This window comes from Sorex fumeus, unplaced genomic scaffold (assembly GCF_029834395.1).
Source record: "Sorex fumeus unplaced genomic scaffold, SorFum_2.1 ptg000008l, whole genome shotgun sequence".
Taxonomy (NCBI): domain Eukaryota; kingdom Metazoa; phylum Chordata; class Mammalia; order Eulipotyphla; family Soricidae; genus Sorex; species Sorex fumeus.
In genome coordinates this window covers 2,714,314-2,738,527 of record NW_026606065.1, presented here as the reverse complement: position 1 = coordinate 2,738,527, position 24,214 = coordinate 2,714,314, and the positions used below count along the sequence as shown (strand labels likewise).

General features: G+C 40.1%; 1 protein-coding gene across 1 annotated transcript in view; it reads right to left on the bottom strand.

Moving 5' to 3' along the window:
- UBE3D (ubiquitin protein ligase E3D) overlaps positions 1 to 24,214 on the bottom strand; it is a 155,989-nt gene that overhangs the window by 55,794 nt on the left and 75,981 nt on the right. The window contains exon 9 of the mRNA XM_056109878.1: positions 14,274 to 14,412. Within this exon, the coding sequence (XP_055965853.1) occupies positions 14,274 to 14,412 (139 nt within the window). The remainder of the gene's footprint in view (positions 1 to 14,273; positions 14,413 to 24,214) is intronic.

The window sequence follows — 24,214 nt, the reverse complement described above, 5'->3', positions numbered from 1 at the left end:
AGAATGCTCTTCCATTCCACCCAAGCTGGAGAGACAGAACACTTGTCTTAAAGGCGATCGACCCAGGTTCAATCCCCAGCACCACAAATAGTTCCCTGAGTCCTACAGGAGTTATCTTGAGCCTCACCAGAAGTGATCCCGAATCACAGTGCACTGACTACCGCCAGGTGTGGCCCATATACCATAAAAGATTTATTTTTTTCATCTTTTCTTACAACTTCATGGTCTCAACAGATTTCTTAAAGTTAAAATCAACGTGTAAGGGCCGGAGTGATAGTACAGTGGGGAGGGTGTTTGCCTTGCATGCAGTCAACCTGGACTCAATCTCCAGCATTCCATATAGTCCCCCGAGCAGTCAGGAGTGATCCCTGAGTGCAGAACCAGGATTTAACCCCCGAGCGTCGCAGTGTGTGACCCAAAAAGAAAAAAAAAACCACTTAAGCAGCATAATTAAGATTTTTTTTTATTAGAACCTGAGGAGGTGCCTTAGTGGTAGATTGATGGCTTGCATATGTGAGTTCCTGGGTGCAATCACTAGCACCAGTCCACATTATCCAGTAATCCTCAGATTCCAGGTGAGGCTGCCTCCAGCTGGCTTCAGGAGGCAGAGCTTTCCCTTTCGACTAGCAGCATCCACAGCCTACCTGCACCATATTTATGGATCCACATCAGAGCTTCTGAAGCACAAAGTTGTGTATGCGACTGAGCTACAGAACTACTCAGTAAACTACATGGTGCTCACAGCCATTCTTTGTGACATGCAGTGAAGATTAGAAAAGATGAAAGAGACCATCTCCCACTTCATCCCTCACCATTTTTTCCAGAGGATCTAACTACAAAACCTCACTCTCAGCACAGCAAGAACATTAGAATACACACAGATGCCCGCAAAGTTCAACAAGCAAAAAAAAAGTACCACCGAAGGACAAAAAATACCAACCAGCTCAATAACTCCTCAGCCAGACTGTCACACAAGGACTGTCACTCCTCATGTGATTTTAGTGACCCCATGATGAGGATGTTCAATGAACTCAAAAAAAACATAACACAGATAGCAAAGCACAAGAAAGTAGGAATCAAGATGAGAAAAGGACAACAATCAGAAACTCAGAAATGGCAAAAATGAAGAGCATTGTAGGTGATATTAAAAAAAAAATTCTGAACAGCAGAGTTGCAATAGCAGCTGAGCAAAATATCAAGGGCCGCCAAGACGAGGAAAAGAAAACAAGAGGAGGTTGAAAATAGTCTCAAAAGAAATGAACAGCACACTGGAGAATGACGGGACATAAGAGATAATTCAGGATCCCCGAAGAACAAGAAGGCAAATATGAAAAGAAACAACAGTTACAGAAATCATTAAAAACCATTTCCCAGAGATGAGGAACACACACACTGAGATGAAAGAGGCCCAAAGAAACCCAGAAAAAAATAGATTCAAGGGATGGGTATTTGATCATTGTATAATTGAAATCCAAGCACAAAATTTGTAAGTCTACAACTGTACCTCATGGTGTCTCACTAATAAAAATTTAAAAAAAAATTAAATTCAACCAGGAAGAGAGAAATAGTATCAACAATCTTTTCAGACCATGATGCACAGAGAATAGCAGTGAATCACACACAGACACGGAGAACCAAATCAAACACCTGGAAATTAAACAACTCAATGCTGAGCAGTGAATGGGTCAGGAAGGAAGTCAAGGAAGAAATTGAAAGATACCTGGAAACAAATGAGAATGAAGACACAAACTACCAGAACTTATGGGATGCAGCTAAAGCCGTACTAAGGAGAAAATTTATAGCTCTGCAAACATACCTCAGGACGGAAGAAAGGATGCACATAAACAACTTGACTTCACAGCTCAAGATCTTAGAAAAGGATCAACAGAAGGAGCCCAAATCAGGAAGAAAGAAAGAGATCATAGGGGGCTGAGCGATAACATAGCGGGTAGGGCGTCTGCCTTGCAAGCAACCAACATGGCCAACCCAGATTCGATTCCCAGCATCCCATATGGTCCCCCGAGCACCGCCAGGAGTAATTCCTGAGTGCATGAGCCAGTAGTAACCCCTGAGCATTGCTGGTTACCCAAAAAGAAAAAAAAAAGAAAGAGATCATAAAACTTAGAGCAGAAATCAACGACATGGAAACCAAAGAAACAATCCGAAAGATCAATGAAACCAAGAGCTGGTTCGAATCAGAAATGAGAATGGGGATATCAGAACAGAAACCAAAAAGATTCAAAAGATCATCAGAGACTACTTTGAAAGTCTGTATGCCAAACAAAAGAGAGCCTAGAAAAAAATGGATAAATTCCTGGATTCCTATAATCTCCCAAAACTGAATCAAGAACATATAGAGTACCTGAATACACCTATTAACATCAAGGAAATTGAAACTGCAATCAAAAGTCTTCCCAAAAACAAAAGCCCAGGTCCAGATGGATTCACTAGCGAATTTTTCCAAACATTTAAAGAGGACCTATTGCCAGTTCTTCTCAAGCTTTTCCAGGAAATTGAAAAAAAAGAAACTCTCCCAAACAGTTTCTATGAAGCCCATATCTCTCTAATACCAAAAGGAAACAAAGACACAAGAAAAGAAAACTACAGGCCGATATCCCTGATGAACACAAATGCGAAGATTCTTAATAAAATACTGGAAAATAGAATTCAACAACTCATTAAAAAGATCATACACCATGACCAAGTGGAATTCATTTCGGGGATGCAAGGCTGGTTTAACATTCGGAAATCAATCAACATAATCCATCATATCAACAAAAGAAAAGATAAAAATCATATGATCATATCAATAGATGCAGAGAAAGCATTTGACAAGATCCAGCACCCGTTTATGACAAAAAGCCTTGCCAAAATGGGGATAGATGGGACTTTCCTCAATATAGCTAAGCCATCTACCACAAGCCTACAGCAAGCATCATCCTCAATGGGGAAAAACTGAGAGCCTTCCCCTAAGATCAGTGATGAGACAAGGATGCCCACTCTCTCCATTACTGTTCAATATAGTACTGGAAGTACTTGCAATAGCAATTAGGCAAAAAAAAATATATATATATTAAGGGCATCCAGGTTAGGAAGGAAGAAATCAAGCTCTCACTATTTGCAGATGTTATGATACTATACTTAGAGAACCCAAAAATCCCTACCAAGAAACTCCTAGAAACAATACACTTGTACAGTAAAGTTGCAGGCTATAAAATCAATACCCAAAAGTCCATGGTTTTCTTATACACAAACAGTGAGAGAGAAGAAAGTGACATGAAAAAAACAATTCTGTTCACAATTGTGCGCCAGAAAATCAACTACCTAGGAATTAGATTAACAAAGGAAATAAAGGACCTGTACAAAAAAAAAAAACTACAAAACTCTACATCAGGAAATAAAAGAGGACATGAGGAAATGGAAAGATATCCCCTATTCATGGGTCGGGAGAATTAACATTGTCAAAACGGCAATACTTCCCAAAGCATTGTACAAATTCAATGTGATCCCCATAACAATACCAATGACATTCTTCAAAGAAATGGAGCAAACACTCCTAAAATTCATATGGAACAATAAGCCCCCAACAATAGCTAAAGCAATCCTTGGGAAAAAGAAAATGGGAGGAATCAACCTCCCTAACTTCAAACTCTACTACAAAGCAGTAATAATTAAAACAGCATGGTACTGGAACAAAGGCAGAGCTGCAGACCAATGGAACAGGGTTGAATGTACTGTTATCTCCCCCAAGCATATGATCATCTAATCTTTGACAAGGGAGCAAGAAATGTGAAGTGGAGCTAGAAAAGCTTCTTTAACAAATTGTGCTGGCAAAACTGGATGGCTACATGCAAAAAAGTGGGCTCAGATCTCTGCCTAATGCCATGTACAAAAGGAAGATCAAAATGGATTAAAGACCTCAACATCAGACCGGAATCCATAAGGTACACTGAAGACAAAGTTGGCAAAACCCTCCATGACATTGAAGCTAATGGTATCTTCAAAGATGTCACACCACTGGCCAAGCAAGTGAAAACAGAGATAGACAAATGGGAATATCTTAAACTAAGAAGCTTCTGCACCTCAAAAGAAACACTGACCAAAATACAAAGACAGTCTACAGAATGGGAAAGGATATTCACCCAATACCCATCTAATAAGGGGTTAATGTCAAGGATACACAAGGCACTAGTTGAGCTCTAACAAGAAGAAAACATCCAACCCCATCAAAAAATGGGGCGATGAAATGAACGGAAACTTTCTCAAAGAAGAAATCCGAAAGGCTAAAAGGCACATGAGAAAATGCTCTACATCATATATAATCAGGGAGATGCACATCAAAACAACAATGAGATATCATTTCTCACCACAGAGACTGGCCCACATCCACAAGAACAAAAGCAACCAGTGCTGGCGCGGATGTGGTGAGAAAGAGACGCTCTTCCATTACTGGTGGGAGTGCCGACTCGTTCAGCCCTTTTGGAAAACAGTATGGATGATCCTCAAAAAATTAGGAATTGAGCTTCCATTTGACCCAGAAGTACCACTCCTGGGAATATATCCTAGAGAGGCAAAAAAGTATAGTCGAAATGACATCTGCACTTGTTTGTTCATTGCAGCACTCTTTACAATAGCCAGAATCTGGAAAAAACCTGAGTGCCCGAGAACAGATAAAGAAACTTTGGTACATCTACACAATGGAGGACTATGTAGCTATTAGAAAAGATGAAGTCATGAAATTTATATACAAGTGGTACTACATGGAAAGTATCATGTTAAGAGAAATGACTCAGAAAGAAAGGGATAGACATAGAAAGATTGCATTCATCTGGGGAACATAAAGTAACAAAATATGAGATTAATACCCAAGAATAGCTGAGATCAGCACCAGGAGGATTAATCCATAGCTTAGAGGCCAGCCGGGCATTCTAGGGGAAAGGGCAGCTCAGATAGAGAAGGAAACACCAAATAAAGGGTGTTGGGAGGATCCTCCCAGGAGGGGAGAAGCATGCTGAAAGTAGACTCTAGACCAAACATGACTGCCACTCAATGCCTCTTTTGCAGACCACAACACCCAACAGGAGAGAGAGAGAACAAAAGGGAATGCCCTGCCACAGAGGTGGGGTGGGGTGGGGGGAATGGGGGGTGGGAGAGATACTGGGATCCGTGGTGGTGGAAAATGGGCACTGGTGGAGGGATGGGTATTTGATCATTGTATAATTGAAATCCAAGCATAAAATTTGTAAGTCTACAACAGTACCTCATGGTGTTTCCCTAGTAAAAATTAAAAAAAAAAATTAGATTCAACTAGGTAAATGCCAAGATAAAGTACTCAAAATGACAAAAGCCAAAGATAGAGACAGAATATTGAAAGTAGCAAGATCAAAAAAGGAACTTCGAAAGTCCATACGATTTACTGAAGATCTCTCAAATAAGACACTATGAACCACAAGAGAATGGAGGGATTTAAATGAAAACTCAATAAAATAAACACCACACCAAGAATACTCTTTCCAGCTAGCCATTCAGATTTGAGGGAGCTTCATGGACTAGCTAAGGAAATTAATTGCTTTGAAACCAGTTTTGCCAAATGCCTTAAAAGAGTTTCTTTAAAGTATAGCACAAACTTCCCAATATACAGCGTTGAGTACGGCACTCAATCATGATGTTATTGGTTGACCTCTACTAGATTAGGAAAGGTATGTTTATTCCTGCCTTGTAAAAGAATTTGATACATTTTTAACAGTGAATTAATGTCTCAATCGTATGGATTGTTCTATGATCTTTTTTAAATCCAGAATTTTATCGCATTTTTTTCACTTATTTATGAAAGCACTTAAATAGTACCTACAATATTTTCTGAGATAAAGCCAATATTCCCTTTTTCAGAATAAAACACTTAGTAATTTTACAGGAATATTCATTTTTTTCCATTTAAATTTTAATTTTCTTCACCCTTAATTAATTTTACATTTGCAGGTTTTGTCTATTTCATGAAAACTTTAAAATACATTAACACAGAATTTTTTTAAATTTTTTTAAATAGACATAGAAAGATTGCATTCATCTGGGCGATATAAAGTAACAAAGTATGAGATTAATACCCAAGAATAGCTGAGATCAGCACCAGGAGGATTACTCCATAACTTAGTGGCCAGCCGGGTATCCTAGAGGAAAGGGCTATTCAGATAGAGAAGGGAGCACCAAATAAAGGATGTTTGGAGGATCCTCCCAGGAGGGGAGATGCATGTCGAAAGTAGACTATGGACTGAACATGTTTGCCACTCAATGCCTCTTTTGCAGACCACAACACCCAAAAGGAGAGAGAGAACACAGGGGATTGCCCTGCCACAGAGACGGGGGGATGGGGGGATGGGGGTGGGAGGGATATTATCCATGGTGGTGGAAAATGGGCACTGGTGGAGGGATGGGTATCTGATCATTGTATAATTGAAACCAAAGCACAAAAAATTGTAAATCTACAACTTTAAAAAAAATAAAATAAAATAAAGGGAAAAAAAAATCTTTATGACAGAGAAGGCATGATAATTACCACAATAATATCCAGGTACAAATAAAATTGAATGCAATATATTTTATATGTCAAGAGTTGAAAACTTCGTTATGTAAATAAGACTAGCCAATATACTATATGGTATTACATAATTTGAATTTCTTTACCTAGGTTAGTCATATAGCAGTCAGTCAGTCATCACAAAGGTTTAGTTTTACTAATTTTTCTTCTGCTAATTCCATTTGACATTCATATAGATTTTGTTGGAGCAAGTAATAAGAAATAAATTTCTTATGTGTCTGCCCAGGGGGCAGCATGGATGGTGAAGAAATGAGAGGGACCCTAGGGAATTAGAGGACGGATTGGTGTTGTGACATGGTAAATGGAAAAAAACGGTTATGAACAGCTTTGCAAATCAGCGTCTTAATAAAAATCAAAACAAATAAAAAATAAACTATAAAAAGATTGTGACTCTTAGAACCAAAGGGTTCAACCCCCAGCATGGCAACCAAATGTGTGAACCCCACCATCATTAGAGTGACCCCTACACCTCCAAAACCACCCCCCCACCATAACAGAATTTTTTCTCTGTAATTGTATGTCTCATCTTCACAAGACACTCCTCTTTTTGACGCTTCTGTCTCTGAACAGTGTTTGATTTCCATTTGGAGTAGAGGAAATATCCCTGGCTAACACTAATCATCCGGTAGCAATAAATAAGATCTATAAAGGTTTTTTATTTTCTCTTTTCCACATATTTTTATTATGCAATAAAATCACAAACATATACACACAAGGTTTTCTTGCCAGGATAAACAATATTTGATGATGAAGGTTGTGGTTCTCTATAGGCTGATATTGATAAAAGGTTGTTGCCAGATTAAAAAGAACATATATAAGACCCCGAACTGTCACAGAGAACTATTTGGTATTTTCTTCACAGAGAACTATTTGGTATTTTCTTTGATGCAACTATCACGAGATGGAATAAAAATAACAGATTCAGAAACAGAAAGACAAAATTTAAAACATAGCCTTCCCTTCGATACTGCATGAACCTGCCTATATTATTCACTGCTGCACCTTTAAAATAGGGATGCTGTGAGAATTTCAGGGTAGATTGTGAAAACATCTAAAATGATTCTAGAAAGCAGTGATCTACCGAGGAAAAGAAAAAAGAAGCCTCGCTTTTGGGGCTGTGTTCTTGAAAATTCCCGTCACACAGCTGAGATGGTCTGTAGTCAGAGTTACTGAGGTAGGGTGAGAGAGAACATAAAAAGTTTCCTTGGTTCAGGATAAGGCGAGGGAACACTCCTTATCTCTCCAGGGAGGCTCCTCTCTGACATTCTCAGCCCTCTCTGACATTCTCAGCGGGAGTCAAGCCGCAAGTCAGGTAAGAGACGGAGTTTAGGCAGATGGCACAAGCTATAAATGGAAGTCTCTGCCAAATGACTACCTAGTTACACCAGAGTTAGAAAAGGCGAGACTTCATTAAAATTCGAGCTGGAGCAGGGAAAGGATGACACGGACCTTTGGGGCCTCCGGGCTGATTCAGTGTGCACCAAGACCTGAGTCCTGACTGGAAGGATAACTAGTTACTAAAGGAATAAATAGTAATTTCCAAACAATCGGCCACAGGTAAACTTGAAGCACTGCTCCTCTGGGAGATAAGACCGGCCACTCAGAACGTCTACGTGCATAGCCTTCTGATATGCACTCACTGAATAAATCAATCAATCACGGGGGATCAATCACAGTCCTCCCGTTGTTCATCGATTTTCTCGAGCAGGCCCAGTAACGTCTCCATGGTGAGACTTGTTGTTACTGTGCTTGGCATCTTTTGAATACATCACGGGGAGCTTGCCAGGCTTTGCCGAGCGGGCGAGATACTCTCGGTCGCTTGTCGGGCTCTCCGAGAGGGGTGGAGGAATCGAACTCGGGTTGGTCATTGAATAAATACTCCTAGATAATGTTTCCTGGGATCAAGGACAGTTGGAAAACCCATTTTATATTCTGCAACTAGGTGGGTTACTTGTCCCTTATACACATAAAGGGGCCTGAAAACTCTCTCAGGTAAGAAACAAACAAAAAACCAACAAAAAACAAATAGAGCCTGCGAAATGGTATGGCAGGATGACTGCCTTGCACACGGACCACCCGGGTTAGATCCCTGTGGTCCTCTGAACACTGCCAGGAGTAATTCCTGAGTGCAGAGCCAGGACTAACCCCTGAGCACTGAGGAGTGTGGCCCAAAAGTAAAAACAACAACAACAAAAACCCAAACAAAAACTGAGTTTTCTTTAGCCACACCTAATTTGAGAGGCTTAGTGACCAGGCCAAAGAGAGAGCTCAAGGGGATGAATGCCTCTTTTCCAGGCGAGAGGCCTGGATTTAATTCCCAGCAGCACAGGGTCCTGTGAGTATAGGAAAACTAATCTATTGCTCCGATTCCACACTTACAAAATGGGAAAACACACACACACACACACACACACACACACACACACACACACGTTTTTATAAAACTGAGATAAGCAAGTAAGGTAAATCATTCAGAAAAGAGCCCGGAATACAGAAAACACAACAAATATTAGCTATTAAACCTTCATTCTGATGATGCTTAAGGTTTGATTAATTTATAAAGCAGATATTTACATCCTCAGGAACCTGGCCGCAGGACTAGAGAGATGCTAGCATGGAAAAATCCCCTTTCTATCCGAAGAAAAGTCAGCGTCCTGTGCAACACAGAAAATAGGACACAGAGATCAGTGTCAGCTTTCCACATTAATGTTACTTTCCTGGACCTGGTTCCTGATCCATAAAAATAGACTAACGGGTCCTTCTAGCCACACTTGCTACGATTCCAAGAAATAATGCAGAGGGCCATTAGAACCCGGAGTCCTTGCCCACTGGTGGCTCCAACGTGGTTGTTCTAAAGGTTCCGCCTTCTGGACAACTGGTTCAGATTTAAAATCGCTACTAGAACTTCTGGTTATATAACTGGTTACCCAGCAAGAGGGCCATGAAAACGGCTTTCTGACATCTGACTCCAGGCCTCCGAAGCATCTCGAGTGCAATCCAACAGGCAGAACTTGATGGCAGCAAGAGGCTGAAGCCTACTCCCCTCCAGCGGACGCAGAGACACGGCCTTAGGCATCAGGCCAGTACATGGTGCCACTTTGCTCACCTGGAATCTTGCCAGCTGTCTCCAAAGGCTAAAGTCTCCTTTGAACATTTTTCAGCACTCAAAAATCCCAGGCTATCAGTCCAATGAAGATACCCACCTGTGCTCTATTTTGCTGGCACATTTCAAATTCAGACCTTACCTATTTAGCATAGCGGGTAGGGCGTTTGCCTTGCACACGGCCAACCTGGGTTCAATTCCTCTGCCCCTCTCGGAGAGCCTGGCAAGCTACCGAGAGTATCTCGCCTGCCCGGCAGAGCCTGGAAAGCTACTGCGACATATTCGATGTGCCAAAAATAGTAACAAGTCTCACAATTTGTTATGAGATGTTACTGGGGCCCACTTGAGCAAATTGATGAACAATGGGAGGACAGTGCTACAATGCTACCTATTTTCAGAGAAGAGTTACTACTTCTACTCCTGAATTTATTACTCATGCCTCTGCTTCCTCCAGCTCAGTTTTTGTGCTGTGACCATGCCAATGGCAAGTGGTCATGTCCATCAGTATTTTACTTGTACATACAGCCAGCAAGTAAGCTGCCATTCAGCCAATATTTAAAAAAAATGCTCCCTATTTCCAAATATGTTTGAGGTATGCTAAGACAATGCTGAGTAAAAATAATCCTCCTGGGGCTGGAGCGAAGGTACAGCGGTCGGGGCATTTGCCTTGCACGTGGCCGACCCGGGTTCAATTCCCAGGATCCCATATGGTCCCCTGAGCACTACCAGAAGTGGTTCCTGAGTGTAGAGTCAGGAGTAACCCCTGTGCATCGCCGGGTGTGACCCAGAAAGCAAAAAAACTAAAAAATAATAATAATCCTCCTGTGTTTAGTGAGCAGTAGTGGGGAAAAAAAATAACAGATAACAAAGTGAGCAAGATCACTTCAAATTGTGAAAGGTATTATAAAAAAAAAAAGTTAACAAGGTACAGTTATAAAATAATGGTGATGGGAAGAGAGAGAAAACTGTTGAGGGTCAGGTTATTTTCCTGGGTAGTCGACACTTCCACCGAGACCTGAAGATCAGAAGCACTGACTCATGTCAAGGTCCGGTCCAGGGTATTCTCCTGATGGCAGTGACGAGCGCCAGAGCAGAGACCCCAGAAGCAGAGCAGCTTGTGATAAGAAAAAGGAAGTAAGGCCAGTGGGGTTCAAGCCAAGAACAAACGGAAGAAAGACAAGAGGAGAAGAAGCCAGAAAGGAACACAGGATAGATGCTACCCAGCTCTGTAGGGCTGAAGAGGATAACTGAATATTACTCTGCCTGCAGCAGAAGTCATGAAAGGATTTTAAGCAGAGAGTGATAGGTCCACTTTTCCTGGAGCTGCAATAATAGCTATAACAATACATCAGCGATTTGCAACCAAACCCTACACTGCTCAAAACCACATGAGGGATATTAAGGCTATACAACAATAACAAAGAAGTTAAAATCAAAACAAAACGACCAAAAGATCTCCCTATTGGTTCTGAGAGAAATGGCACAATGTAATTTAAGAAGGCAGAATTTCATATATGTTAATGGCTATCATTAATAAAATAAACCCTTCGTTTCGGGATTTGGCACTGACAACAGTTCAAGTCGGAGTGTCATTTGAATACTCAGAAATCTAAAATAACATTTTTACAGAAAAAGATGTGTGTTGCTCACAGTAACTGTCTCAACCTGGAAAATAAGAGAGTTGGAAATGTGAAGATGGTATCTTAAACCAGCATCATTCTATTTTACAGCTTTGCCAATACAACTCTGAATTTAAAAAACACGCATATCAGTGAGCTCCCAATTAAAAAACGTATTGCAAATAGGGGCGAAATTTCAGTCCCATTACTTGCCACTGTAATAAATGATCAAGTAGGTGTTAGGAAAATGAAAAGCCAGAGTACCACTTTCTAATCCCCAGAGACATCCTCCCTATTTTCAGTGATTCTTTATCTTGCAGTGAAGACGTGCGGAGGGAAGCTTATTTCTGGTATGTTTCTGATAAGGGTGGACGCATCTTTCTAGGGGGAGCAGCAGAGATAAAAATCTTTTTCAACACACACTGCACTTAAACATGTGCGAAGTTTCGCTGTGCCTTGGGAATTGGGAAGTGCGTGAGCTACTGATGATACTCAGGAAGTGGACTTAGACTAGATGAAGTACAAGGACCAACAGGGAGAGACATTCGATAATTAAGATCCTGATGGATCTAAAAGAGGTCTGTTTAAGGATACCCAGGGAAAACAGTAATGCCACCGAAAGCCGCTGGGATTTCACGTCCGTGTGTTTACATCAACTGAGCTGAAATTCTGAAACAGAGGAAGACCTCCTCTGTCTTCTAGAGAAGAAACACAAACCAGTCCTTTCAAATTTCCCACAGAGTTTAGATTTGCCTTTTAATCTCTTTAAGACTTGAGGCTACTTTGTAATAAAGCCCTCAATTTATACCACACGTGGATGATTATTTTACTTCCTCCATATGCCGTAAGCCCGACAAGTCAAAGTCATCTCGATTGCTGCCCACTCATCTGCCACATAAAAACTTAAAAGAGAATGGGGGGAGTCTAATTAAAAAAATACCACATCTACTATATGGAAAGTATTGTGCTAAGCGAAATGAGTCAGAAAGAGAGGGACAGACACAGAAAGATTGCATTCATCTGGGGAACATAAAGTAACAAAATAGGAGACTAACACCCAAGAATAGCCGAGATCAGTACCAGGAGGATTACTCCATGGCTTAGAGGCCAGCCGGGCATTCTGGGGGAAAGGGCAGCTCAGATAGAGAAGGGAGCACCAAATAAAGGGTGTTGGGAGGATCCTCCCAGGATGGGAGATGCATGCTGAAAATACAGTATAGACTGAACATGATTGTCACCCATTGCCTCTTTTGCAAACCACAACACCCAATAAGAGAGAGAGAACAAAAGGGAATGCCCTGACACAAAGGCAGGGTGGGATGGGGGGTGGGAGGGATGCTGGGATCCGTGGTGGTGGGAAATGGGCACTGGTGGAGGGATGGGTACTCGATCATTGTATAACTGAAACCCAAGCACAAAAATTTGCAAGTCTACAACTGTACCTCATGATGTTTCACTAATAAAAATTTTAAAAAAAATACCACATCTTCTGGTCTTGCTCCCCACAGGTAACTGCTGTTATTTCTTATCTTCAAGCCCTCCTATACAAGCTTAGAGGTACATACAAACTCTTATGCGATTCAATGGCCAGTCTAATAAACAAAATTTAGAAGAAATATAGTCTGTTATACAGAATTACGAATCATTTCTGATTTAGGATACTATATAAATAAAATCACAAATTATTTTAAAAGAAAGTGTGTGTGTACATTACAAGGTAGTTCACAGTCAGCGTCCACCTACCACTCACAGGGCCCCCAACTTCATTTGGTGAAGTTGGGGGCATGTGAGATGCATGCAGGAAGCAGATGTGAGTTACCTGAGCACATCTATTGAGTCCAGGTCTACTTATGACAACCTGGTGTTTCCTGGCCAACTCACTCCACTTTTCTAGATCTCCATTTCACTTCTGAAAAAATAAGAAGCTGTACTAAAACTGCCTCTGAGATTGCAGAATTGACAACAATAATGATAATAATAAAAAAATGCAATTAGCTACTGGGAAGGCCAAAGTCTCAAGTATGTCTCCAGAAGAGAACCACAAAAACAATCAACATGACAGATGTCCAGGAGAGTATGCAGGCAGGTCATAAAGGAATAGTTGTATCATAGTTCAGATTTTCAGAACTATAATTCAGAGGGGAAAAGACACGTCCTTTTCTTTTTCACCAGATTAAACAAGATGTGCACCAAGTAACACACACCAATGTGAAAGTATCTCCTTAAGCTATACTGCAAACCTTCGGAAGCAGGAACAAATCTCAGTGAAGCATTTTCCAGTACCCATGTGGTACTGAAAACGTCACTCTTGCCTTAGAAGGCTCAAGAATCCTTTGCCACTAGTTAAGAGTAACAGATCTGTTTAAGTATGCGCAGTCGCTAGAGGATCACAAAGAGTGGCTAGTGGAAGCCTTAGTTTTCATTTGCCTCTCTTGGGATAACTGGCTGCTTCCTACCGCTTTTACTGTTCTGTTCTGACTACGTCCTTTCTGGGATCACAGGCAGTCTCAGTGGTAGGATGTAAAAGAGACGGACTAAAGAGAGCAGGAAAACGTGCAGAGGGAGAGCAGGCAGGAGACGATCGCTACTAAATACCCATCTGGCAATTGATTAAAAACTAACAGTGGCAAAGACACCACTCACTGAGAATCCAGGTTCTAGGAAAAAAAGCAAGGAAAGGGAGCATGGCATTCACAAGCGTCTTTCCCAGGCATTCTTTGAAAACAACCCTGGAGGTGGTTCAAGACGCTGCCATGACTGGATATCTACCTAACCGACGCTGAACTCTATTTGTTCATTTTCCCAAAGAGAGAAAGACAGGGCAATCCACACATTGTACTTATTACGGTTACCACTGAAGCTTGGGTTTCCACTGACCGTACCCGTGAGAGACAGGATCCTTAGAGGAACAAGGGAAACTGAGAAACCAATCTCTGGGACAGCAGCTGCTTCTTACCTGAAAGGAATTCATAAAGCGAAGGGACGAAGGCAGAGCCGAGTTACTCCTTGATAAGATCAACAGTAGTTCCAGGCAGGTGGCAGAGGGCAGGGTTAGCGAGTGGACACTGATGTCATTTTCCCACGAGCTGGCAAGTCTGAAACACACGGATAGACGGGATTTCGTAAGTGCTTTGATTAAAATTCTTTCTGAAAATCTGATGAAGAAGAAAACTTGCACTGTGGGAGGAAGAGCAATGAGCCAGTAATAGAAACGAACAATTATACTAAAAATCCGCTGAGGAAACGTTCAAGACATCTTTCAGTGTTTTTGGTCTGAAACAGATGGATCGGCAAAATGTCCTGGCCAGTATTTCACAGAGTTTAAGAACTTCTACGAAAGGCAGTGTTACTAGTGAGGAAATACAGAAAGGGCAGATCAACGTTAACATAAGGAAGGCCTTGTTTGTCCTGTGTCCTGTTACACATCCAACATCATGCTCAACAATACAACTATTGTTATTCCCTTCTTTGTCACTACCCAAAGGTGTAAAAATTGTTTCTGAGCCGAATGCACCCTGGGGAACATCTAGCTCAGTGATGTGAAAACTTACAAAGATGATGCAATCCTTTGTAATTTCACAAATTACAAATATGGAATATATATTCATATCAGAGTCTGTTGTAAATGCTTCCACATTTCATTCATTCATCATCATTCATCATCCTGTTAATCGTCGATTGCCTCGAGCAGGCCCCAGTAACGTCTCTTTCATCCTAGCCCTGAGATTATATTCAAGGCTATTTAGGAGAGTGAGACCCATCATTGTTACTGGTATTTGGCATATTTGGTACGCCACGGGGAGTTTGCCAGACTCTGCTCTGTGGGCAGGCTATATTCGATAGCCTGCAAGTTTGTCCAGAGTAGGAATGAGATAATGAGATATCATAAAAAGATGTTCAGATAAGACGTTCAGATTGGCAAAAAAAAAAGCTCTTTTTCTTTCAAAAGCTGATCCAAGAAGCATTTCTACTACATCCTGTGGAATCTATGTAAAAAAAAATTTAATTCAAGAGATGAGGAAATTGAGGGCTCAGAAGAAAGAGACTTCTCTGAGATGAGGCAGATGTTTAGAAAATGATACAACTGGTTGGAATTCTAGTTTGCCAACTTCCTTGATGATGCTTAAAGGGGAAAATCAGGAACTCATTAAGAGGGAAACATAAGAAAAATCTGGGTCTTATGTTATCAACTCTTCTATTTATAGGGCATTTCCTTCCTGTGTCCCTACTAAAGAGCCTTTTATATGTACTTACATGTATGTGTATATAAATATGTGTGTGTGTGTGTGTGTGTGTGTATAAAATACGTATCTCCAGCCCTATAAAGACTTTTGTAAATCTGCTTGTTATTTCATTAAGGGTGAATAATAGATGGATGTTTGGTGAACAATCAGTGGTGGACAGCATAATGAATTTTAACACTTTATATAGGAACTTGTATAAGAAAGGATGGGTGGCAGGCCTTTACACCCTGGAGAAGTCCATATTCTCTCTTGAACCTCTCTCTCTCTCTCCTACTCTTCCTCTCTCCCTCTCTCTCTGTTTTTCTCTTTCTCTCTCTTTCTCTCCCCTCACACTTTTTGAAGTAAATTTCTTCAAATAAAACTATTTTACCACACACACACACACACAAACACACGCATGCACACATGCGCGCCCACACACGGATGGAGGGGGCTTGTAATATTAGTATATTCTGGTAAATAAAAATGGCTGAGTGTTCGGAAAAAAAAAAAGATTAGGAGGTAATACAATAAACAGTTGTTTCCATGATCAGAAAGTAACAATCTACTTCTTTACGTTTTTTTACTTTCCGCTTTCTAATTTTCAAGGAGTGTCAACTTTTAAAATTAGAGACAGATTACTGTTATAATAATGATGTGATGCAAAGGAGTATTTAAGTGTTGTTCAAAGGCGTCGGCGTGTTAAGTTGCTGTGGTGTAAAGAGAACTTAAAGTACATTAGCGCCGCCTTTGGCCTCTCCTTTTCTTTGGGGCGGGGAGTGTGAGGGGGAGTGTGAAGGGGCACACCTGGAGATACTCAGGGCTTCCTCCTGGCTCAGTACTTGGGATCACTCCTAGCGAACCCCTAGAAAAGCATGGAATATCAGGAACAGAATCTGGTGTAGCCACGTACAACGCAAGGGCTTCAGCCACTCTGCTAGCACCCTGACCCCTAGGTCACTTTTTTTAACATAATATATCTATATCTATATCTATATAGATATATCTAATCACCATGAGATACGGTTGCAAATCTATCCTGTTGAGTATCAATCCTACAGTGATCAAATACCCATCCACCAGTGCACATTCTCCACCACCAATGTCCCCAGTATACCCACCCTCTTTCCAACCCTCTCCCTACCTCCAAATGAGTGCAGTCCCTAAGACACTCTTATTTTGGAGGGTGGCAGGCAGACCTGGCTCTACCTATTATACTAAGGCTCCAGCACTGCCTCAGCCACTCTTCAAGTACCCCTGGAGAAGCACTCTTAGGAAACCCTTATTGTCTTGTAAGATTTTAAAATTCAAACAATACCAAGCCACCAAAATTTACACAAAAGAACACTTACCATATTAATGATAATCACCGACAAAGAAAGAATTAGTTATATACAGTACTTATATCTCTGTAATTAAAAATATTTGCACGGTATGTGAATTCAACATTAGCAATTTTTTAGTCCTTAAGCTATAACAATTTTTATCTCTACTGAGTGAAAATATAATACTGACCTTACAGTCAGTAAGTGATGAAAAGAGACTCAAGTATGATCCTTTCCACTCATGAGCCAGAAAGACAGTACAGGAACTAAAGTACTTGAACCCTGGCTTGATCCTCAGCACTGCAGAATTCCTCCAAGTACCACCAGGAGTGATCATTCAGTACAGCATCCAGATATACACCCAACCCAAATAAATACATTTCATTCTTATATTAATACATGGCAACCCAAGTCAAAGCACATGACTTTCTGAACAAGTTCTAGTTAAAAAAACCTGGCAATCTCCAAGGCAAAGAATGGTTTAAGTTTTATGTGTTAAGCATCTCATGTTTTAACAACATGAACCATAATGTTTGAAACTGGACTAATTGGAAAGACCTAACAAGATTCCAGTAATTATATTCGTTCTGTTTTCAACAGTATATATTTTTGATGTCAGATTTTGCATTTCCTATAATTTTAATCACACACATATTTAATTCTCACAGAAATATCTTTATCTATGTAAAACAAGCAATACATAAAAAATAAAAATAGCTTTGGACATAGAGCTTTGAAAGCAGAACTAATGACAAATCATGACCTAAAGCTTTAGATAATGGTTTTACAGTTTTATAAAAGATAATTAGAAACAAAGAGTCAAGAGTAATCAAGATAGATGTCCTACATCTCCCCCCAAACATGATCACCTAATCTCTGATAAGGGAGCAAGAAATGTGAAGTGGGGCAAGGAAAGCCTCTTTAACAAATGGTACTAGCAAAACTTAATGGGCTCAGATCTCTATCTAACACTATGTACAAAAGTAAGACCAAAATGGAGTAAAGACCTCAATCAACATCAGACCAGAATCCATCAGGTACATTGAAGACAAGGTTGGCAAAACCCTCCATGATATTGAAGCTAATGGTATCTTCAAAGATGACATGCCACTGGCCAAGCAAGTGAAAACAGAGATAGACAAATGGAACTATCATAAACTGAGAAGCTTCTGCACCTCAAAAGAAACAGTGACCAAAATACAAAGTCTACAGAATGGGAAAGGATATTCGCCCAATACCCATCTGACAAGGGGTTGATATAAAGGGTATACAAAGCACTGGCTGAACTCCACAAGAAGAAAACAACCAACCCTATCGAAAAATGGGGTGACAAAATGAACAGAAACTTTCCCAAAGAAGAAATCCGAATGGCAAAAAAGCACATGAGAAAATGCCCTACCTCATTAATCATCAGGGAGATGAAGGTCAAAACAACAATGAGGTATCATCTCACACCCCAGAGACTGGCCCACATCCACAAGAACAAAAGCAACCGGTGTTGGCGCGGATGTGGTAAGAAAGGGACCCTCCTTCACTGTTGGTGGGAATGCCGACTGGTTCAGCCCTTTTGGAAAACAGTATGGACGATCCTCAAAAGATTAGAAATTGAGCTCCCATTTGACCCAGCAATACCACTCCTGGGAATATAACCCAGAGAGGCCAAAAAGTATAGTTGAAATGACATCTGCACTTGTTTGTTCATTGCAGCACTCTTTACAATAGCCAGAAACTGGAAGAAACCTGAATGCCCAAGAACAGATGACTGGTTAAAGAAACTTTGGTACATCTACACAATGGAGTACTACGTAGCTCTTAGAAAAGATGAAGTCATGAAATTTACATACAAGTGGTACAATATGGAAAGTATCATGCTAAGCGAAATGAGTCAGAAAGAGAGGGATAGACATAGAAAGATTGCATTGATCTGGGAATATAAAGTTACAAAATAGGAAACTACCATCCAAGAATAGTCAAGATAAGTACCAGGAGGTTCACTCCATGGCTTGAAGGTCAGCCATACATGCTAGGAGAAAAGGCAGCTCAGATAGCTAAGGGAACACCAAATAAAGGGTGTTGGGAGGATCCGCCCAGGATGGGAAAAGCAGGCTGAAAGTAGACTATAGACTGAACATGATTGCCACTCAATGCCTCTTTTGCAAACCTCAGCACCCAAAAGGAGACAGAAAAAAAGGGAATGCCCTGCCACAGAGGTGGGATGGTATGGGGGGATGGGGGGATGGGAGGGATACTGGCATCATTGGTGGTGGAGGATGGGCGCTGGTGGAGGGATGGGTACTTGATCATTGTATAACTGAAACCCAAGCACAAAAACTTGTGAGTCCACAACTGTCTCGTGGTGTTTCACTAATAAAAATTAAAAAAAAAAAGACGTCCTAGTATACTGAAAATATGATTTATCTGATATCAGTGGTCAAACTCATTATAAGGAATTCAGGGTACGCAGTGATTGAATCTTGGTGGCATCTCAAGACTATTCACCAATAGCTCACATATCAACATAGATTTCTGTGATCCATAAAAACATTTTAAGAAATGCAATAATCTAGACTTTGGATTATTTCTGATATTTCCTACAAAAACACTTTAGCTAATCTTTCCTTCATCACTAATCTTTCCCAATAAAACCAAGAAGGATGCTTCAAAAGAAACAACACATTAAACATAAATTGAAACATATTTCTGTGATTTTCTTTTAAGGTACAGTAAAAGGAAAAGCTTTCCTAGGAGACCAGAGTTGACAGCCAGATGACCTTAGTCAAGATACCAGAATGCAAGCAGAGGACACACCATCTTTATTTCTAAACATATGCCTTGACAAAATTCCCTGGAGAAGAAACGATGTCCTATTTATTTTTAAAGACACAAGGAAAAGGTGGAAAGGGTGGAGATTTAAACTTATAACAAAAAATGGTATAACTGAGAATGAATAAAAGACTAATCAATATCAGGGGAAAAAAACCTGAGAAAGCTGGAAAGGTGACACCGTTTTCCTAGAAACCTAGAAGCCATTTAATGTAATCAGAAGGGGGAAAATGATACAGAGTAGAAATAACTACCCAAATTACAGTATTTTACAGAAGTCCAAAACAGTGTTTACCAAAACAAAACAAACCGAAAACTGTATAGGAGAATTAAAGACGCAGATACTTAACGTTTATGCTTCTCATATTTTAGTATTTAATGTATATTCGTTAGTCCTAGGAAGACCCACAAAGGTAGCTAATACTATTGAAATAAAACATATGTATCTAGATATCTTAAATATAATTCCAAAACTGTATCAATAGTAAGTCCACTAATTTAAGTTCTCAAAACGCCAAAATAGGCAAATGACCACAACTTAGTGCTATGATAATTATAAAATATAATATTTTATTTAAACAAAGAATCAATGCTTTTAAAATTATGATGAACTATCAAGAATACAACATTCTGAAACAACCTGATGTACTTGCATACCTGTTATAAGTCATCTTAACTCCATTATATTTAACACTATGATTTAAACTATAACATATTAAAGTTTTTAAAGAAACTGAAAAAAAATATATATCAGTTGTGCTCATATATTTCAACATGAGATTCATTAGTAAAATACTTTGAAATTGCAGTATTTTCTTTGAAAATTACAGGGAAAAAACTAAGTTTCTTAAATCAAAATGTCAGATACTGCATTTTCTTTTAGTTACTGTGATTTACAGCACTGTCAATGTCAGGTTTTCGTGCAGACGGTCTGTCGCTATTGGACGTTATTCCCTTACTATGTTTCCTTCTACTCCACAAAAGGGAGATTATTCTATCTTTGCTCCTCTTCCGCTGACCAAGTTCACTCCACAGACTCTCAGTTCCATCTAGCAGTGAATGGACTGATCTCATCTTTTCTTCTAGTAACACCAAAAAAAAATTTTTTTTCACTTTCAGGTATTGATTTATCAAGGTCACAGATCTCTATGATCACGAGGATTAAAACCATAATGAAAAGAATAATGCTTAAGTTAACAGTGTTCAGAAAGAGCGCTCATTCAGACAAAGTTTTGCACATCATTTTGAGTGTTTCTCAGTTTCCCCAAACCAAGTCAGGCTCCGCTATCACATAAATGGAACCATACAAATATGACTGGTCTTTTTGGTCCCGCTTTCTCCGCTTACCATAATGTTTTCGAGATTCATGGCCCTCACTCGGAGTAAGAATTAATGCTTTTAGGTTAAAATCTGATTTCTAATTTACCATCTTTGATGAAATATTAAAAACATTTCCATTTTAAACCAATTATATATCGTAATACTTGTGCTAGCATATTAATAAGAGTAACCATTTAGGACACGTTTTCAAAGAGTTTTTAAAGAGGAGGTCTCCTGGCTCACATTTTTTTACCACATTTCATTACCAGAGGAAATCAGCTAAAAAGGAGGCTGAGAAAATCACTTTCAATCCTCTGATAACTTGCCGGAGTGACTGTAAATCAACAGAGGAGGGTTGGGATGTAATAAATTAGGTACAGCCAAATATTCTCGTAAGTCAAACTCTCAATGGGCACCGGGAGGCACCCTGTCCCATCCGGGGGGCAACTTAGTAAATTCGTTCATTAATCACCATTACCCACACACATACAATTTCAGTTCTTTGCTTACATAGACATAAGAGTTTATAATACGCAGAGTACAAAGCAAAGGCCTAAGGCTTCTTCTTATTTTTTACTTCTCCCACGTTGTATGGCAAATAAGTTTTCTTCTTTCTCAGTTCAAACTTCGTTGAGATGTACAGTGAAACCATATTTGGTGTCAGTAGGGTGGGGGGTGGTGGAGATAAGACTGATTGGAGTTCTGTGGACCCATAGCTTCAAGGGGGAACATATCTAGTGGTCTGTACCATATCCAACCCTCACCTCCCCCACCTTTATGGAATACCATGATCTTCTCTATGTCCCTCACTTGTGTCTTGAACCTCTTTCTTGAGTCCGTCCTCAGATGGCCTTTTCTTGGAAACCCTAATGTCCTTCTTTTGCATGAGGGCACCTAGCAATGGCGTAAATCAGCTAAGATGAGATCTGGCTAGTATTTTGGTCTCTTGGGTATTTGTACCTTAATTATTTACACTTGACTTTGTTTTACAGATGAAAAGACGAATCCACTAACTATTCTGCTCCTCCAGGAAAAGAGTTAAGAATTCAAGTGCAAGGGCTACAGAGATAGAACAGTGTATGAGATACTTTGCAGAAGACACAGAGGGTTTGATCCCCAGCACCCCATATGGTCCCTCAAGCACCATCGGGAGCAATTCCTGAGTGTATAGCCAGGAGTACTGCTTGAACATTACCTGAGGTGGCCCCAAAACAAACAAGCAAGCAAGCAAACAACAAAACAAAACAAAACAAACAAACAAAAACAAGTGCCAAGATCACTAATATCTTCATGTTCCCATCTTTGATTTTTTTAGACTGTCCTCATGTTTAAAATTTCAGATTTCTTGTTTTTTGTTTTGGTTTTGGGTCATACCAGTGGACTTACTCCCGGCTCTCTGTTCAGGAATCATTCCTGGCAGTGCCTAAAGGATCATTGATGGTGCCGAGGATGACAACTAGGGTGGTCACTTGGAAGGCAAGTGCCTTATTCCTGTACTATCTCTATAACCCCCCAAACTTGTAAACTTCTGCCAAGTAAAACAGCTATAAAATTTCACTCTGGTAAGAGTGAAAGCCTAGCTTATTTGTTCCAGATAAGATATATTCCCAAACTAACCTGCATAAAATATTTATTTTCATAACTTAAATTGACTAATTCTCTAATAACTTAATTTGTATAATAAGATATAAACAGGGCATAGGGGACGGCTAACTACAGAGCATGACTTGTTGGGACGGAGAAGGAACCACCGAGTACAAGATGATTGGAGGGATAAGCCGGGATGGGAGGTATGTGCTGAAAGTCGACCGAGGACCAAACAAGACGGCCTCTGAGGATCTGTACTGCAAATCATAACACCCAAAATTAGAGAGAGAAAGAGGGATTCTCCCTGCCCCAGAGGCAGGAAGTGGGATGGGGTGGGGGTGGTAGGAAGGACACTGGGAACAATGGAGGTGGAAAATGGGCACTGGTGGAGGGATGGGTGCTCGAGCATTGTATGACTGAAATGTAACCATGCAAGTTTGTAACTGAATCTCACGGTGATCCAATAAAATTTATTTTAAACAAAAAGAGCATGTCTTATTAGGGTGAGTCAATTCTCACTGCCATGAGTTCAACCCTCAATGCCACCCACATGCACTGAGCATGGTTTTGGGAGCTCTGCGGAATAGTTTCCAAAGCTGCAACAGAGTTTGTGATTTGTTCTGCCCCACAGCTCAAGCTGACCTCCTGGAAACATCGAGACCAAGTGTGCAACTGCCAGACATCACAACAGCATGGCAAGCAAGTCCCAAAGTTTTATTCAAGTACCTTATAGATCTAAAAGCATTCCCCAGGAGAGCAAGGCTAGACGGGCAGGAAATAGTTGACTAAATTTTTTTCAAGGTAGAACCAACTACTTTGGGTCTCTTTTTGTCTGTTTGTGTGTGTGTGTGTGTGTGTGGGGGGGGGGGGGGTTATACTTAGAAATACTTAGGGGTTAGTCCTAACTAGCTCTGTTCTCCAAGGTCACTTCTGGTGGTACTTAGTTCTGGGAATAGAACTGAGGTTAGCCAAGAGCATGGCAAATAATACCTTCACCTTGATACTATCATCCAGCCCCCAAATATTGCTAAATGGAAACTTCTGGAACCTAAGAAACTTTTCATTAAAACCTTCAATGGAACTTGGTTCTATACTAAATTCTCCACACACAGGAAGTTCCTTTCTTTGTTACTTTTCAATAAACTTCTACTTTTAAAAAAACCCACAGTGACCATGATTTTAAAAAAGTATTAGCTACACAGCTTCTCTTTCCTTGATACTAAACCACTGACATTAGCGCTCTCTCTCTCTCTCTCTCTCTCTCTCTCTCTCTCTCTCTCTCTCTCTCTCTCACACACACACACACACACACACACACGGTTAACATATTATACGATATATATCTGATTAATGAGACCTGGCTGGGTGAAAATTGGTGAAAACCAAGTAAATACTAAATTTACTAGTGTGAAGAGAAAAGCAAACTTGCTCTTTTTTTTTTTTTTTAACAGAAATACTTCCTACTTTGGATACAAAAATATTACATCCCCTGAAACCACTTACTCTGTACTAAGAATTTAAGTATTTTTTTTAACGTAGGAAATAAGTTAAAACAAAGTTCCTTGGTAATCAGAAAAGAACTTATTTTTCATTTTAAAATGACATTTAATTTGTAAGAA